General features: G+C 44.1%; 2 protein-coding genes across 7 annotated transcripts; both read left to right on the top strand.

The window, feature by feature from the left end:
* The first annotated feature begins 382 nt into the window (after window positions 1–382).
* tspan36 (tetraspanin 36) lies at window positions 383–5,147 on the top strand. The gene is made up of 7 exons (XM_057032277.1): window positions 383–563; window positions 2,995–3,186; window positions 3,276–3,350; window positions 3,434–3,529; window positions 4,108–4,254; window positions 4,350–4,433; window positions 4,565–5,147. Exons 1-7 carry the CDS (start codon window positions 504–506, stop codon window positions 4,637–4,639), a joined length of 729 nt encoding a protein of 242 aa, XP_056888257.1. The 5' UTR covers window positions 383–503; the 3' UTR covers window positions 4,640–5,147.
* A 3,466-nt stretch (window positions 5,148–8,613) lies between these two features.
* On the top strand, window positions 8,614–19,033 carry mapk4 (mitogen-activated protein kinase 4). 6 transcript variants are annotated; one of them, XM_057032248.1, is made up of 11 exons: window positions 8,614–8,914; window positions 9,919–10,012; window positions 10,193–10,278; window positions 10,512–11,276; window positions 11,550–11,725; window positions 14,191–14,335; window positions 14,938–15,020; window positions 15,147–15,225; window positions 15,358–15,577; window positions 15,734–15,899; window positions 16,055–19,033. In XM_057032248.1, exons 4-11 carry the CDS (start codon window positions 10,910–10,912, stop codon window positions 16,997–16,999), a joined length of 2,181 nt encoding a protein of 726 aa, XP_056888228.1. In that variant the 5' UTR covers window positions 8,614–8,914; window positions 9,919–10,012; window positions 10,193–10,278; window positions 10,512–10,909; the 3' UTR covers window positions 17,000–19,033. The 6 variants fall into 6 exon arrangements, with proteins under 6 accessions (XP_056888228.1, XP_056888227.1, XP_056888230.1 ...); XM_057032247.1 differs by having other exon boundaries at window positions 10,558–11,276; XM_057032250.1 differs by having other exon boundaries at window positions 8,614–9,034; window positions 10,193–11,276.
* The last annotated feature ends 40 nt before the right edge of the window (window positions 19,034–19,073 follow it).

The following is a 19,073-nucleotide window of genomic DNA, read 5'->3' on the forward strand; positions in this document are numbered from 1 at the left end:
TCTGAAACGGACCAGTACCGACACACCCTGCAGTCCCTGTGGGTTTGATGAGAGCGATGCGACGCACCAGGTTTTTAATCAGCTCAGCTACTCTAAATGACCTTCTTATTAGAAATAAATCCATTAAAAGTGCACATTCTTCTGTAGAACAAGTCATTTTTATTTGGCACCTTTAGATCACACTTCTTATTTATTAATTTATTTTTTGGAAAAAGGTGACTCAAACCGAAATGTTTAAAATGGGACCTGCAGAACTTATTTCTGATAAGATTTTATAAGAGCGTTAAGTATGCGTCTCCCCAACCCCCCTGTGAGGGTGTGTGTGTGCGGGGGGGGGGGGGCACCCCCCTCAGGCAGCATGTGACCGTGTGATCACCGTCGGCGCAGTCAGATTGGGAGACCTTGTGACCGGGCGTCAGGAGCGCGCAGCAGATCGGCGCTGCGCCTCATACAAAGTGGACCAGAGCGTCTCGTCAGTCCTGCCTCAGCTCCTCCACGCAAACATGGACTGCGGAGTCGTCATCTCCAAGACCGTCCTCCTCTTCCTCAGCCTGGTGTTTTGGGTAAGAGAAAAGATTTAAAATCTCATTTCTGCTAAATTGCTGAAGCTGCCGTCAGAAGTTACAAAATGCTGCGTCGCCATTGTTGCTCAGGCGCTTCCTCGTTTCTCAGCATGATGCCCAGCGGGTGACGTTAAAGCAGAAGCGACGCGCTTTGGCGCAGGTTTCACTTGAACACTGACCGACCAGCTATTCCCGACAACCCACCGGCTTTGACTCCTCCATACTTGGAACGGTCAAACCGGGCCAAACACTGTTTTCCCTCTCTGGAAGGAAAGAACCGAGCCATTGTTTCGTGTTTGGAAGACTGTGATTGATGTGAAAACTGTTTTTTTTTGTGTGTGAGGAGGAATGAGGAAACCGAGTGAGGAAACAGACACACTTTTATGGCCCTATTATGTCTTTTCAGATCAACTGGCGCACCCTCACAAAGAACCCTGGCATGATTATGACTATTATGTTTGATATTCATAACAGGATGTGAAGCTCAAAGCTTCATGTGGACGTTTGTTGTTGTCTTCAGCCCCTCAATAGTATTAAAATGTAGAGGAAGGAGGAAAAAGCTCTTTGTTGTAACCCAAATCGGCTACTTTAATGGAATTTGTAGAGAAAACTTTTGGAATTCTTGCATTTTTGTTCCTCCAAAAGCCCCGAGGGTCCTCGGGGTCTGTCTCTGCAGTGGCAGGTTAAAGGTCATTTATTGACTGTGGAGTATCAGTTTCTCTAATATAGGAGGTGAATGTCTGAGGCTGGAGTGACCACCTTATTCCTGAGAGCTATCTAAATCCACAAAACACAATTTTTACAAAGAGGTTTTATGTTAATGGACCACAAGTATCATAAAACTGGGCATGAAATTGTCGATCAGCTTCAGTAATTTACCTTTTTGGCAGCAAGTTTTCATTCTGTAAAATTTAGTCAGCATTATATAAGATTACCACTTTCCTTCCTCTCTCTTAACACATTTTGCCGCTGGAAAATTGAGATTTTCTACATGAAATTATTTTGTTCACGGCAATTTTTTCCCCTAATCCCAGTATCGCACACAGTCCAAAGTGGGGACTAAATAATGGTGGCACAATTATGGAAGGGATTAACAATTATTCCGCGGAGCAGAATTGTCCTCTTGATGGTCTCTCGCATTCCAGAAGTGGCACCTCACATGAGCAGCTACAGTGTATGTTCCGTAAGCTGCTTTGTGCTGCCTTTTAGGCACAAGATCAGAGTTTCTGGAAAGCTTAAAAGAGGAGGGGGGTGATGGATCCCGTGACTGTGGAATGATTAGGAGGAATGAGTCATGGGGCCTATGCGGACGACCAATGACTGTTGGGCTGCAAAAACCAAAACACCATCAAATATGGTCAAAAAAGAGCTGAAAACACGGCTCGAGTTGGCCTCATCACTAAGGAAGTAAGAGTGAAAATGAGCAAGGCACCGAGACCCTAAAGGGGATTTCCTGATATAAACTGTGGCACAAATTTATTTTATTTTTTCCTCAAGCTGTGACACATGTGATGGAGTTTCTTTTAGCCCCCCAAACAACTTCATTTGCACCCTCGCCCTCCTTTCACAAGATGGGGTTTTTGGATCCATAATGACGAGTTCATGTGATAAAGAGTTTCAAAGTTCAAAGGGATGTTGGGTAATGACGTCAATACCTTCGGAGCTCTTGTTTTTCCCCACACTCGCCTCTGTTATGGGGGCTTGTTTGGGCCAGCTCCTCAGGGATTCTGCAGTTTCTAGCACGCACACAGAATTGGCCCGCACGCCGGCGGTCTTATGACGCGTGAAGATCCTACTGCATGACGTCAGGGAGAGCTTGTCTGCGAGCTCCACACAGTCGATTAGAAAAGGAAGCAAACTCTTTGGGCTTCCTTTTTAAAATGCTGGTTTCCACTCAACCTTTAAAGGTTTCCCATAACGCAGTGGTCCTCAACCCAATCCTACAAAACCTGCAATCCAGCGGGGGGGTTCTGCCATACCAGGGAGACACCTGCATGCATGTTTTTGTACCAGAGTGCCAGAACGGCACTGAACGGTGGCAGTAATCGACTCTGTCGTGGTTCCACCGTGTGACCTCTTGAACTAAAAAAACAACTTTAGAGTGCGTTGATGTCTGCAGCTGATGTTTCACAAGCTCCAAACAACATTTCACAGCCAATCTGCTCATTTGGCACAGTTGTTAATAAGTAGCGCCGCATAATTAGACCATGTGCTTTAAAGCAGGGATCAGCCACCCAGTCCAGGGCCCGCTATCTGGCCAGGCTTTCTGTCCTACCCAGATTTTACAAAGGAAACTAGGGGGGAAGGTGGTGTGAAGTATTCACCAAAAATGAGATAAATGAACAGCTTATGGATGTCCCAGCATAGCTAATGGAGTGTTGGAGATGTTCAGTTTGTCAGATCATAACCATGGTGCCTATCCTCCCTGCAGGCTGCAGGGGCGGCGCTGGCCTATGTCGGCGCCTACGTGATCAAGAGCTATGACAACTTTGACAGCTTCATCCAGGACAGGTACACTCTGATCCCCGCGGTGATCATCATCTGCATCAGCGCGGTGATGTTCATTTTCGGCCTGGTGGGGTGCTGCGCCACCATCCGGGAGTCCAAAGTCGGCCTGGGTTTTGTAAGTGTGTCTAGACCTTCACACCTGGATTCCACCATGTCTTTATTTCTGTCCTCTAATTTTCTCACTTCTGTCTCCTTTCTTCTCAGTTCTTTATGATCATCATGTTGATTTTTGCCGCTGAAGTTGCTGCTTTGGTGTTTGGCTTTATCTACAGAGGAAAGGTGAGACATCCCAGATGCACTCCCAAATACAGTAGAGACATTTTGTTCTGAATCTTGAATATTTTGTGATTTCGCCACATCAGATAACCCAAGACTTGGACCATTCAATGAATGACGTTTTCAAGAAGTACGATGGCCAGAGCAGTGAGTCCAAGGCTGCAGACTACCTGCAGACTCAGGTTTGCTCTTGTTTGCGTTCTCTTCTAAACTTTCATTCTCATCCACAGCTTCTGCCACACTTGCAACCACCCCCCTACACACGCGCACTTTCATTTCCGCTTTCTCTTCAAAGTTCCTTTATCTTGTGTTCTCTCCCTCGTGTTTGGTATTTTAAGAACAAGACCTTATTTGTATTGCACAGTGTATATGTGCCCAAATGTTCAATTGTTGTAAAAGTATGATGGTGTTGTCAGTGTGGGCCACGATTATAGATTTGTGCTCCCTCCATTGTATTTATTACATGTGATGAATGTAATTTCGAATTGCAAACCATTCAGAAATAGCAATTTGTGTTAAAATATATCATGAAATACAAGAAAATTTGGATTAATATTTTCCTGGTTGAATAGGTACATTTGTGCAGTATGAATGGAAGACACTGCGCCCCCTGCTGTTCGTATAGTAACACTGCACATAAATTGGCAATGAAACGCTCCAAAGTCCATTTCATGACCTAGATTAACGATTTTTCCCCCTATATCTTTTCACCTTGTTGTCACTTTACATACAAACAATTGAATTTTCTGTTTGTGTGCAGTTGAATTGCTGCGGTGTGCACAATTACACCAGCTGGATCAGCACTCCCTGGTACACCAGCCACAACAACACGGTGCCTCTGTCCTGCTGCAAAAACTCCACCGGGTGCACTGGCAGGCTGGACCAGCTGGACCTGCTCAACCTGCAGGTACCGCATTATGCAGTTTGTTTTGCCCTTATAACTGCGACTTGAGCCTTTGAGGGGAACAATCTTACCTTGATGGGCTTTTTTCTTTCATGTAGGGTTGTGAGACCGAGCTGGATCAGCTCTTTCGGGGTGTACTGGGTTATGCCCTGTTGGTCATTTTGGGCTTTGCTATCATTAAGGTAAAATCTTTTCATTGCTGCACTGTCATTATTGTAACTTAAGCTGTTTAACCAAATGTTTGCAACAGCCTGCAAATAAACTGTCCATTTTTGAGGAACTTGCATCCAATCTGCCTTGTTTCTCTTTAAAGTTGTTCGGAATGCTGAGCGTATGCGTGATCTCCTGTAAAACGCAGAGGAGCGGCTACCAGCCCCTGTATGCCTGAGCTGCTTCCGGACACCAAAATCCACCTCCTCAATTGGTTTCTTTAGATTTGCTGACTGTATATGTGTTATTGTACAGACGCCTGTGGCCATTCGTGGTACAAATCAAAGTTTTATTTGAATAATTGCATATTCTTCATACAAACCTCATCACAGATGATGGGATAGTTCAGTAGCATGAAAATCAACACAAATGTTATCATTTTACTCTTATGGAGGGGGGAAAATAATTTTCCTTAAATTTTATTCTAAATATTGTAGCCTGAGTTTTCTTTGTAGAATAAACGACAGTGCTAAGTAAAATACATTCTGAAATTGTAAATCACATTGAGCCATTTCTGTTTTGTGTACATATTGGTTTAAAGATAAATCTTTAGGACATGAAGGACCTTGAGCTCTATTTTAAGCTTTTTTTGGTCAGCTGTATTAATTTCCAAAGTTAGTTACAAACAGTCCAACAATGCCTGTGTTTATGTTTCTAAATTAAACATTTTTTTCAGTTCTGTAAAACTTTGTCAAACCTTTCTTTATCTTCTGCATTTTACCAGTTTTTAAAGTTGCAGGAAAAGTTACTAAATGTCCATTTAAGATTCCGTTAAGTAGGACAAACATTATCTCTCCTGATGTTGGTGAATATACACCTTACAACATTTAATGGGTGTTCCTGTTATGTAAATGCTGCCACGTAGTCTGACAGTACAAATTTCAGGTTACAGTCCAAGTATATTGCTGTTGCAGCTGTAAAATTCATTTACAACAGTTTCATTATCACTGATATAAAAGAAACATCCCAAGTTGGGTTTTTTTTAGCAAGAAGACCTGCAGTTTCTTTTTATGACCCTCAAATGCATATTATCCTGTCTTTTTCCATTGTAAGGCCAACATGCATTACTGCCATCTATCCTGCAGGTGGTGTCATCGAGTAATGAATATTTAATTGCTCAACGAGTGGTTGTGTAACTAAATGAACCTTAGAATTTGCTCAAATGTAAATTCATATGTTGCTGCATTGCGTTAATAGAACTTAAATTGTTATTTTTGGTGTCCCCTTTTTGGTTTCCTCCATTCAGCCCTGTCGTTGCATTTATTCATGACATTATCTCAATTGTCAAGCCGATTTCCACAGTGTTCCCTAATTACTAACTTTTAAGTTATCATCTCCCACGCAGCCCACCCTTCTGTTTTGTTTTCTGTTCTGTGCCCCTGTTTTTCTCCCCTGGCTCTGCTCAGTCTCAAGTGTTAACCCTTTATCTGGTGCTGCAACAGGACAGATAAAGCTCGAACTCCGCAGTTTTTTGCACCAAAATGCAGCCTGATCTAAGGAGAGCAGCTGTCTCAAGAAGCAAATTATCGCCACATTGAGCAAGAACAGAAGTCTAGTAAATATCATAATGTTGTGAAATATGACATTTTATCTTGTTGCTTTTAGATGTAATACTTAAATCATGCTATCCGTGACCTTACCACTAGATGTCGCCAAAGCACACACTGTTAACTGCAGCTGTTCCATAAAGTTCTAAACATTTAGTCATCTATTGCATAATGAATGCATGGATATAGACCAGAGAATTCAAATTTCAATGCATCATTTGTAACCATTTAAAGACTATGTCCTCCGAGACAATAATGTCCATGTTTTCATCCCCGAATTTTCAACCAACTTAAATCTGACAAGTGTTGGAATCACATGGAGAGCTGCTCAGGCATATAATCTGCTGTAGCATTTCCTATTCCCTCATGAGCTACACGTACAGATGAGCCCTCATCTGTCTCAGGCCATTGTCTCCCCGGAAAAGGGCACTCATCACAAATGTGCGCCAACTGAGCAGCCGTGGACAAAGAGAAATTTCAGCCGCACCTCTAATTTATTTATTTATTTTCCCACGTAGACGGAGCTCTGTTGAAGAGAGGTAACCTAAGGAGGAACACACACAATGTGTTGGTGCTGATGGCAGATATTATGTATTTAAGCTGCAGATCCAAGGACTCTTTTCAAGGCCGTCCTTTCATTCCTGTTAGTGTGTGACATAGAGGAGCCTTGTGGGGTTGAGCCAGTGCATTAGTACAATGTTAATTTTTCACTTTCCCCCTCTACAGGGTCACACATTTGGTGTCACGAGCAGGAGCAGGTGCCGTTGACAACACACACGCGTGTTTCTGGAAATAGCCACCCAGCGCCGACACTGTGATGTCTTCATTTGTCAGATGCTGTTATGGCTGGAGGGGCCAGAGCTAAAGATAGTGAACAGAAACCTCGACAAAACCCAATCAAAATAAATCATATCACCAATTTTATCTTTTGGTTTAATCGATATAAAGGACATGAAAGACTGCTTGCCTTCCACGTCCCTGTCTTTTTTTCCAGCATCAATCAATGTGTTGTTTGAAAGCCAGCAGTGACCTTTGACACACAGCTGTTGCTGCATGTTAACTGCTGATGTGTTTGTCCCCTTTGGAGATGCTTTCATGAACTAAGTCTTCTGTTGGAGCTAAATGGACTGGCTGATGGGTCACGATATTGAAAAGAATCAGCAGGAAAGGAAGCTTCTTCAGCAATAATGTCCTATATCAAATATGTCACCAGCTATGAGCAGAGAGTGAAACCAACTGGGGGAAACAGCAGACAAAACTATTTGACAATTTCCTCTCCTACATTCCATCCTCTCCTGCACAGCAGATTCAGCTCCTATTTTAGAACATCTCAAACTGCTGTCTCATTCATAATCTGGTGTCTTTTATTCAGCAGCATTAAATAAAACCATGCACCAAAGTTGCACCAGGAAGTTATGATAATGTGAGAAAGAGACACTTTTATTCTCAGGGTATCAGAATGCTGTGGTTTCATCATCTCACCCATTATCTCTCTCTCATCGGGTGTGTAGTCGCCGTGGCAGCTGGCTAAGCAGCATGCTTCCAGTCCAGATGGGATAATTCCCCCCCCCAGCAAATTCCGGATCTACCCCAGCTCTCTCCGCTCAGCCAAACCTCCTTTCCGGCATCATAGAGTCCGGTTTCCTGAGGAGGCGGATCATTGAGGTACCCGACTGATTGCAGAACACCCACCTCTGTTGGCCTGGTTGAACAGGTTGTACTCCACATCTGCACTGACTCCGGTTCTCCTTCTCCATAAAGACACATCTTCAAAGCCCCCTTTCATATGTTCACCAGCACTGTTTGTTTAATGTTTGATTCATAATGTTAGATGATTCATGGCTCCAGATCTCATCAGAATCACACCTACAGAAATGTAAATGTTGTCAGGCTGTTACACAATACAGTCGTAAGGCGTCCTGTATGAAGCACTGGAGGAACTGTTTAACTCTCTCTCTCTCCATCTTTCAGAGGGCTGGCAACCTACACAGTGCATGATTTGGGAAAAGTTTGGCCTCACCAAAGAATCCTCTGACAGGTTTCTGCAATTTTATTTTCATTTTGTCAGTTTCAGTTGCAACGACACTTTGAGAGCCTGCAATGTTGTGCCGCAATGCACTAATGAAACATTATTGCTACACAGGCTGCATTGTAGACTTGAACAAGACAGCCTGCTCTTTAGGTAGCTTACAGACTCCGCAGCTCCTCTACAAACATACTCTATATACGCTCCAACTTCAATAATCTCAACTGGCACGTGAGGATCAGGCGATGACATGGCGATGAACCAGCAGGAGTTAACCTGTAATAAAGTGGAAGCTGGTTTTGGAATAAACTCCTGTAAGTCGGCAAAGACCCACCCAGGTTTAAGTGAGGTCAGGATTCCAGAGAGAGAGAGAGAGAGAGAGAGAGAGAGAGAGAGAGAGAGAGAGAGAGAGAGAGAGAGAGAGAGAGAGAGAGAGAGAGAGAGAGAGAGAGAGAGAGAGAGGAGGGAGGGGGGTACTTAATCATCTATGGTGCAGTGTGTGTGTGTGTGTGTGTGTGTGTGTGTGTGTGGTGTGTGTGTGTGTGTGTGTGTGTGTGTGTGTGTGTGTGTTGTGTGTGTGTGTGTGTGTGTGTGTGTGTGTGTGTGTGAACACTCTCAGGTATCAGACAGAACTGAGCCGGGGTGAAAGAGAGCGGACAGTCGCGCACAATAACCGGCTCTACATCTGCCTCTGGAACCTTTATCTCATCCCCACATCGTTCCTCTGCCGGCTCTTCCTCTCCGCGATTCTCCAACCAAATCCCTTCTACGCGAGAGAGGGAGAGGAGGAGAGATGATCCACTTTCTTCGCATGCAGGGACCCGTATCTCCCTCATCTTTCCCCCCGTATCTTCGTCTGTGGACGGCGGGCTGCGGCGGCGTGAGTACGCGCATATGGATGTTATCTTCCTCCGTTTCATCCTCCTCTTGTTATCGCAACAGCGCGGACAGTGAGCTAAATGTGAAGCTATAGCTGAAAGGAGGCAAATCAGGAAAAACTGTATGTGTTTTTTTTAATCCATTTAATACTTTTTTTCCTCCCAGAGACAGATTTGTGGTGTCTGACGGGATCGGGCTGTGTTTTTGTTCTGAGAGGGGCGTTTCTGGAGTCTCACACAAAGGCAGCTGTGTGAAACCAGTGTGTGCAGAGAGGATACAGCTTTTACTATGCAGAATAAATAAAAATAAACATAAAAAAAACAGTTGTGGACGCAGAAGCAGCTGCAAAACAGACCCCGTCACTTGCTAAACAATCTCACCTCAGACGGTCTTAATACTCCTAAACATCTTAGCATTAAAAAGATTTCAAATGTGCACTGCACTACAACAAAAATAAAATTGCAACATTGAATGTATTTTTTTTTTAAATTAACTTGTCTCAGTTGCATAACCTGGAACTGCACAGAGAGGATGGCAGGCAGCATCTCCAGTGGTTATGCATTATACATAAGTTAACCCAGCACCAGCATCAATGCACCCTGCCTGCTCTCATCCTCTCTGTTCTCACCTTGCACTCTCTGTCAGCCCATTTCTGAGCCTGCTGAGCATTTGTGTGCGAAAAATGCTGCACAAAGAGCACCTCAGTTATGGGGCTGCAAATGGCCACCACCTCTGGAGAGTTACTCAAGACAACTAATACAACTAAATGGTTGTTGATGAATTGTTAAAGTTCCAATCCTCTGGGATTCAGGCTTGTGAGGCAGCCAGTTTGTTGGGCTTTTTGTGCCTCTATATGAGCAAAATAATCTCGTATTTCACCTGTCATTAAAATGAAAATGCTTCCATGGTAATCCCTACTCTGGCAATTGTGCCGTGAAAGAGCAGTGGCGTGTCTGTCTTTCACCTTTAACCTCTCTCTGTTCTGCTTTCCCCCTCTCATCACAGCTCACGTGCTGAGTGACGGTGGCGTCGTTCCAAACGGACCGCAGCATAAAGAGGAAATCCCTACATTCATCAGACGGCAACAGGAAGCTGCTTAGTGAGGGATTAAATGCACGCACATAAACCAGTTGTAGGATTTGACCACTGTGCCACTGTGGATTTCGTCCTGAATGAACGCGCCTGAGTGACTGAATCTGGTGCCATGGATGAGGAGGAGCCAACAGAGTCTCATTGAATGTCATTGTTCTGTCTCTCTTCTCGGGTCTTCACGCTGAAGGATGAAAATGACAACAAACTTAAGGAGTTCCTAACTGTCCACCTGTTGCTGTCCCATGATGCATCTACACACGTACGGGCACACACGTAAGGACTGTTTCTATGGATGCCCCTGTCTTGGGGGGGAACTACACAAAGTGACCGATATTCTCACTCTGTGCATGAAGAGAGTAGAGCGAGATTAGACTTGTAGCAGACCGGAGTATTCTTTGGGGGCAGACAAAGACATCAAGCGTGAAGTGAAGCATTGAAAGATATCCTCCTGATGCCTGCAAATGTGCTGCTTGCCAGCTGAACCAAATGCTGTTTTTGTTTTCCAGCCCTTTCTGACATTGTTTTCCTTGCCTCCCCTAATCTGCTGTTCAGGACACCAGCCGCTGGTTCGGTGAAACGGGAGATTTGATTAGAATCAGCCCACACGGTAGCAGAGGTGGAGGCAATGACGATGTGCAGATGCCCTCGTGGAGGCCTAAAGGAAGAACGTCCAAGTTGCAGTACTGCACAAAGTTAGAAAACCAGATATCTCTAAAACTGCAGCTTCTACCTACCAGTCTAGATGCATGGAAATAGTCATGACCCAACCAGCCAGAGGAAGATCAGCTCTCTAGTCGCTCTGGACTCTGTAATAAGATCCAACATTATGATGGCTAAGACACGATCCATTAGTTCAGCCTGAGAAACCCGGGCTCTGTGCTTCACACCTTCGGTGTGAGCTATCATGGCCAAGCTTGACACCCCCATTACACTCCACGGCTTCGACCTGGGCGGCCACTTTGTCGACCTTCGACCTCTCGGTGTTGGTGTCACCGGTCTGGTGCTGTCTGCTGTGGACCAGCGCACCGGACAGCGCGTGGCCATTAAGAAGCTGGTGATGCGCGATGTGGTGACAGTAAAACACGCTCTGCGGGAGGTTAAGATCACCCAGCGGCTGCACCACGAAAACGTGGTGAAAGTCCACGAGGTGGCGGCCCCATTTGGACGGCCGCTGCCCAGAGACCCCACCCAGCTGAGCGCCCTCTACATCGTCCAGGAGTGCATGGAGACAGATCTGGCTCGGCTACTGGAGCAAGGGCCCCTGGACACAGGTAGGGAACAGGAAGAGGAATCATCATTTCCTTTTTTGGTGACACTGACAAGATTATCTATATTTGTCTGTTTGTGTCTTGGAATAATTGTTTTTAAATATCCAGTCTTAATATTGATTAGGGGAACAAATGTATTAAAAGTCCTGTTTAAATGAAGCCTCTTCACTGCTTCTAAACAAGATTCAGTCAGCAGAACATGTTTGCCAGCTAATGTTCATTCATCATTGTTTATTTTGAGGTATCCTTATATTTGCCTTTTTTTCTACTGAGCAGATCACGCAACGCTGCTGTTCTACCAGCTGCTGCGGGGGCTGAAGTTCATCCACTCTGCTAATGTCCTGCACAGAGATCTAAAGCCTGCCAACATATTCATCAACACAGACCAGCTCCTGCTCAAGATCGGAGATTTTGGGCTGGCCAGGATTGTCGACCCTCATTATTCCCATAAGGTGAGTGAAAGGACCACCTGTGCACTACGTCTCCTCTTTCTTTGCTATTATTCAAAATAAAAGTAAGTTGAGGAAGCTCTTCTGCCATTTAGAGAGCATAACTTTCCACAAATGTGTGGATCCATAACCTTCTACACACAAGATGGAGCCAAAGTCGATACAAATTTGAAGTTATATCTTCTCTGTGTTACGGTGTCGGCTGCTCTGGTCCTCATGATTGCATCCATGATTGTAATAATGGACATTATCTCTGTCGAGATCGAGCCGTTGTTAGGGAATTAGTTGGCTTTGCTTTGTGTGGTTATTGGACAGCATTGTGCAAACCAGTGAACAGTATAACACTCAGAACACTGTAGGATGGTAACAGTATTTTTTGAGGACGATTTGGTTTGCATAGCTCTCAATGAATAACGCTTGATCTGTCTTCTGATGCTCTCTCAGAAATCAAGCTTTTTATAAAACATTCTCAGGCTAAATATAACTTTGAAAGTGGGCTTTGGAGTGAAACGTTGATTAGTTGTATGTGTTGCTGATAGCTTTCACGTTGAGTTTAAAACCATCTCAGTCATGGATGGGGGAGAGTTTACGTCTCAACCCCTGTGATTATTCAGTCCATTAGAGATGAAGGCGGGGAGATTAATGTGACAATTAACTGTTCTGTTGTGCCATTCCGTGCTTTGATCCTGAAGCAGAGCAGTGTGTGTGTGTGTGTGTGTGTGTGTGTGTGTGTGTGTGTGTGTGTGTCCATTGGAGAGCTCTTCTGAAAGCCGATCTTTGTCTGTAAGAACACGGGACCGGGGATCAGGTGGGTTTCAGACATAGGGCGATGTGTTTGTTGCGGGGACGGGAGGGGTTGGGGGCGTCGGGGTGGGTGGATTGGGGTGCTGAGGCCAGATGAGCAAATCGTGTTGGTGGGTGAAGCACAGACGGGGAGGCTGAGAAAGATGAGGATGAGCAGATGTGTGAATAGGAGAGAAAAACACCTCACAAGTCAAGGACGACGGACGCGGTTTGGTGTGTATGGGACAGTCAAAGCAAGCGCACCTCCACCAGTCTCACACTGGTCCCCCATTCTGTGCACGTGTTTGGATTTCTCTGATCCCCTCCTGAGTATCAACAGAAACTGCTGCCTGTGAGAGAACATAATGTTCTAACACTTGAGCTGCTGTATCATCATGTCAGATAGATAGATAGATAGATAGATAGATAGATAGATAGATAGATAGATAGATAGATAGATAGATAGATAGATAGATAGATAGATAGATAGATAGATAGATAGATAGATGGATAGATGGATGGATGGATGGATGGATGGATGGATGGATGGATGGATGGATGTGTGTAAGCTGTTGGACTGTTTGTGATGCTGTGTTGACACTGAAACAGATGCCTGCAGGGAATCTGCCAGCATCCACTCTCAAATTCAATAATTCAGTGCCAAAGCAGTTTTTCCCTCCTCACGGAGCTGCGTTAATGGCCACGGCCAGCGGTGACCTCAGCTGTTTGCAGACTGATCAGTCATGTTGTGCCGTAAAACGTGGCTGGGCGCGCTCTGCAATTCAACAACCTTTAGCTGAGCCTGTTGGATGACTTTCACAAACATTTGCTCTGACAACGGATGACAACGGTCCAAAAGAGAGAGAAGGGAAACACTTCCTTTTACGATTTACCCAGACATTATTCACGACCCCGCTCGGACGACAGGAAGCGTGCAAGACAGACAGTTATCCAGAGAATGCTGGATGGGTGGGAGCAATGTACAGAGTGGATCTGTATTTGCACGGAGAATAGATGAGACAGGGGAGAAGAAGCATACAGAGTGTCAAAAGGAGACAGATGGAGTGAAGTGCAGAGGAAAGATTAGAGTGAGAGGAAACAGTCGCAGTTGCTGCTGATGTAATGGAAGTCGGAGGTGAGGTGAAATGAAAAGAAGGGGGAGGTGACAATAGAGAAGCACCCAGCAAGAATACAAAGTAAAGACTAAACTTTTTTTTAGTGGAAACATGCTCTAATGATGTCTTTTTATTCAGAACCACTTCCATCTAATCCCCAGAAGTCCTACTTCTCTGGTGGCCAAACACTGAAACCAAATGATGGATAATGGAGATATTGTCAAACATTATTGAGTACTTAGCAACATATTTTGCTCTGTCATCTCCTGGCCATTCTCCCTTCATCTTAATGTAGATTATGAATGTTATCAATTAAAGGGATGAGGATATGAATGTAAAAGAGAGTCCATAAAGAAATAAGGAAGTGCAGCAAGAAGAGACCGCAGCGAAAATGAGACTCAAGAAGCACCAATAATAACAGATTGTTGATGTTTTACCTCAGCATACATGCAGGAGGCTTGAACTGTGGAAACGTAGGATGTTTTACACCATCATGAGTCAGTCTGACCTCTTTTGTCCCTTTTCTCCTGCTTTTTTTTAACCTGGCTCACCCCTCGCCTGCTACTCCAGGGCTACCTGTCCGAAGCGTTGGTAACTAAGTGGTATTGCTCCCCCCGTCTGCTCCTGTCCCCCAATAACTACACCAAGGCCATAGACATGTGGGCTGCCGGCTGCATACTGGCTGAGATGCTCACTGGACACATGCTGTTTGCAGGTACTGTCTGTTTTGATCATATAAAGTCATCAAAAATTGAATTACTTCATTGTGAAACAGAGAGCACGAAGACTTGACCGTCTTGTATCTAGTGAGAGAGACGATTTGATCAGAGAGCACAAGAAGGACTTTATACCCTTTCTGTGCTCGACTTCTTTGCCTGAGCAGAATACCAATCAAGACAGAGAAACTCTGGCTGAAGAAGACGTAGTTCCTTCTGACAGGCTGATCTGACCTCCACAGACCTCTTCACACATGAGAAATAGTGCTGCAAACTCACATCAACCGGTTCCAGTCAGATTTTCCACAGTTAATTAGCTTGCTCTCCATTTATCCATTTTAAATCAATGTATGAATGGAGTTCATCATCACTGTGAAAGCTTTCAACTGAAGACACTGTCGCTGCTTTGCGCAAGATGCACAATTCTTTTGCTATAGCGCCCCCTTCCGGGATCCAATAGACTCACAAGTTCAAAAATTTCATATGGTTGCATTTCTGTTGTTGCACTAAGGGAAATAATGACACACATTCATCCATTCTTTTCCCTCTCATCAGTCACCATTTTACATCCCGTCTCTGATCGGTTGGTTTCTTCTCCCAGGGGCTCATGAGCTGGAGCAGATGCAGCTGATTCTTGACACTGTGCCAGTGCTGAGAGAGGAGGACAGGCAGGACCTTTTACAGGTGACGCCTCAGCTGCTGCCAGACGTCCAAGCTGGTCCTTCACATTTAAATCACGAGCCTGTTGTCCTTCTCTTTAAAATTACCACAGCAGATCTCTGGAAATGTTTTGCTTTCATTCTTTCCCAGGTGATGCCTTCATATGTCAGTCATGGGTGGAAAGTGAAGAAGCCCTTTCGTGACTTGCTGCCAGAAGTGGATTCACAAGGTGAGATGATGGCATTGAGGCTCAGAAATCTCAAGAGGTTTGACGTAGAAGGAAGATTAATGCAGAATGTAAAGCAACAATGAGCCTGCAATGAGCATTTTTTTACCTTATCTTCCACCCTTCCTCTCTCAGCTGTGGACTTCCTGGAACATATCTTGACCTTCAACCCCATGGACAGGTTAACAGCAGAGGCAGCCCTGTCCCACCCCTTCCTCCTGCAGTACTCCTGCCTGGAGGACGAGCCCACGTCTCTGCATCCGTTCCGCATCGAGGACGAGCTGGAGGACAGCTTAATCACCGAGCAGAGCCTTAGTAACAGCAACAGTCAAGCGTCCAGCATGCACTGGGAGAGGTGTGGAGATTTTATTCATGTTTTAATAAAAAAATAACATAATATGTACTTACAAAATTTGTAGGAAAATTGATATTGATCATTGAAATTTCTGAGTCAATCTGATAGATTTGGATGGAATATGCTTCACAAATCCTAATAGCTCTCGATCTGCAGGTACGGCAACAGTCTATCAACAGATGTGTCCTGGCAGCAGTCAGGCAGCAGTTGTCACTGTATGCCCCCCAGTTGTGGTACCTCTGACCTAGGTGATGCCACTGAGGATGAGGAGGTGCAGAGAGACCCCCGGGCCAGCTCCACCTTGCTGTTAGAGGAGGCTCAGGTTGGAAGTGTTTTTTCTTTTTTTGCTACTTTACACCAAAGAAACACTTTTAAGGGCCTCACTCAACATAGTTTTGTGGTAAAATCTGTGTAGAAAATTGCATAAAATCCTTGAGATCCCTGGTCAACCCGCTCCTTTTCATTTATCATATACAGGTCGATCCACGCAAGTATTCCCACAGCAGCTCGGCAGAGCGTTTTCTGGAGAACTCTCACTCCTCACTGGACCGGGCCTGCGGTTTAGGCTATGGGGACCTCGACTGCAGCCACTCGTGCGACTACAAAGTAGGCTCGCCTTCGTATCTGGATAAAATTGCCTGGAGGGAGGGCAAGCCTCAGCACTACTCAGAGCCAAAGCTCATCCTCGATCTGTCTCACTGGAAGCGTAACACCAACTGCCTCCCCGTGCCCGCTGAAACACTTGGCGGGAGCATGGAGGACCTGGGAGAGATGAAGAAGGAGGAATCAGAGGAGGAGGAGGAGACAGGGGATTTATTTCAGGAAATCTCCCGCTGGGTAGAAAGCACCCATGTCCGTCTGCAGTCAACCAGTCCCTCTTTCGAGCCTCGGTCCCTCTCCTGCTACACCTCCTCTCCCCCCCTCCCTCTTTCCCCAAGTGAGATTCCGGCTCCAATGTTCCACTACACAGACGTTGTTCATCAGGCATCAGCTGATTATGCTGAAGACAGGCTCAGCCCACTGCCGCCGGTGACAGCTTCCTCCAATTCCCCTCCCTTGCTTTTCCCCTCATCCCCCACATCCCCACTTCCTCCTCCTTCACCTCAGACAGCACCTCCCCCGATGCTTCCATTTTTTCTCCCCCAGGACTCTCAGCCACTTTCATCTACTTCCTCTATCCCTCAGCCAGCAAACGGTGACTCTCTGGAGTCACTTCCTGTCAAGCAGAGGGAACGGATGTTTGACCTGGATGTGTTCATATCACGAGCGCTGAAGCTGTGCAGGCAAAATAAGGAGAAAGGCGATCACAGGAGAGGAAAAGAGGGAGGCTGGAAGGAAGAAAATAAGCAGAGCGGCATCCCCCAGAAGATGGTGAGGCTTCCAGAGCACCTGACTCCACCATCACAGGCACCCAACTTATGAGTATCAACTTCAGGTGTATCACAGTAATGCTCACATTTAGTTAGCATTCAAACGACACAATGACCTGTTAGTATTGCTACACACATTGAACAAGCAATTCTCCAGCTTTTTCCACAGGTGCTGTGAGGCTTTATACATAATTTGGGTCATACCCAAATATTGTAACATTAATTTCTCCGTGAAACATATTTATCAGTTCAAAAAGTGCTTTGTCCAAGTAAAGCTTAAGGTTTAATTTGACAGTAATCTCACAGCTGACTAGACTACGTACGAAGTTATTGTATGCAGAGAGGTGACTTGTTCAGTTTGAAGTTAGCTCCTGATGCTGCTGATTGTTATTAGTTGTCTTCCTAAACTGGAGTTTAGACTGCAAATAAAGGTCCAGTGTGTGAAATTAAGTGGAATCTACTGGTTAGACTAAAATCTGGGCAAAATCTTGCTCCCTTTTTAAGAGACCGCATCCACGAATTAAAATGACAAGTTTCAGCGTGCGAGTAAATTCGTATTGAAGCCCATTTCTCAGAGGGTTATTACACACATTACAATGTGTATATTTGTAATTTGTCCACAGATGATTAAAAAACTAACACATCAGACCTGTATTGCATCACAGGAGAGGAAAATTTACGAGTTCAATTATAAGGGGCGGAACGCTCAATCGTTGTTTTAGCACTGAATTAATTAGCATTTTAACTGCTGTATGCCTTCTTAACTATAAAAGAGTTACCTTGTTCACATCAAAAGTACAATTCTCAAGACTGTTGTTAATAGTATTCCTGGGGCTAATATGTTTGTGTGTTCTTTGTTGACTCTAGCTCTGTGGGAATGCTTTACTGTAATTATTTATGTTTTTCAGATGATTCGCTGTTGTTCAGCTGTTAGTAAGTTCATATGCTGTCTGTCTGATGAGCCAAACAAGGACATCATCTGCTGCACACTTTCCTACTATTTTATTCACTTAAAGGAAAAGCTGGGATACAAATGATATCTCACACTTTGAAGAATGTAGATCTTTTTAAAGAAATGATTTGTACGCATACCTCAATGCTGCCTGGTTACAGTAAATATATGGAACAGAAACTAAACAATACACATCTTGTATTTTGATTATTTTTACCCTTTGGATCCTCAGTATGCCATTTAATTTGGCATACAATTTTTAATCTCCATAAAATGCTAAATTGGGTTCAAAATGAATAATATACCGGTACTTTATAGTGTAACAGTGTACATGCAACACAGCAGTTTTTTGTACAATACGTCACAGTTAACATAATGAAATCTATTCTTCCTTTTTAGAATCAAGGATATTTGAATAGGAACTGTTGTTCTTATTTCACACTGACTTGTTTTGTTTCCAGTATTTGCACTTTTATTGCAGCCAAGTTGTGAGGATCATCGCTTGCACAACTATAGGACTTCCAAAGGATTGAGCCATAATTGTAAACAGTGCAACCTATATTACAACAGTCCAGGTATATTCTTATTCATAAAAGACACGAAGCACACCGAACCACTAGTACAGCCAGCTACATTTTTGATAGATACCACTCCACTTCTGTTTATTTATTTTTATTGGAAGGAGATGAGGATTGTTCTAACTTTTCACTTACTTTCAGAGTCATTTATGAATTTAATTGTGTTAGCTCTTTCAAGTGTGGAATGATGTTAAAAATGTGCCTCAGTATCTCGACGCTTCCAGCTTGCTGAATGTAACATGTCTTCTCTCTTCTTCTGCATGGCTTTCACTTTTTTTGTTATTTTAACATGTTTGAAAATCAATAAAATAAATCTAAATCAATTAGTCACATAGCTTTCTGTTGTGTGTTGTTTCCATTTTTTTTTAAAGTTATATTTCTGAGGTTTTTTGTACTCCTGTGCTTTTCATGAATGTTGAATATTGTTTGGTTGTATCTAATTGTATTTATTTTGCATTCCCCCCTCTGCTGAAGTAAAAAATGACCACATGTTCTATTGTTGTGGCATTCTGCCAGTGGAAATAAAATATACCTTTTTTGAGTTGAACTTTGAAAAGCACTGAGACCCCAGTACCTCATTGTCACTATAGTTCAGC

The sequence above is a fragment of the Takifugu flavidus genome, chromosome 5, assembly GCF_003711565.1.
Source record: "Takifugu flavidus isolate HTHZ2018 chromosome 5, ASM371156v2, whole genome shotgun sequence".
NCBI lineage: Eukaryota > Metazoa > Chordata > Actinopteri > Tetraodontiformes > Tetraodontidae > Takifugu > Takifugu flavidus.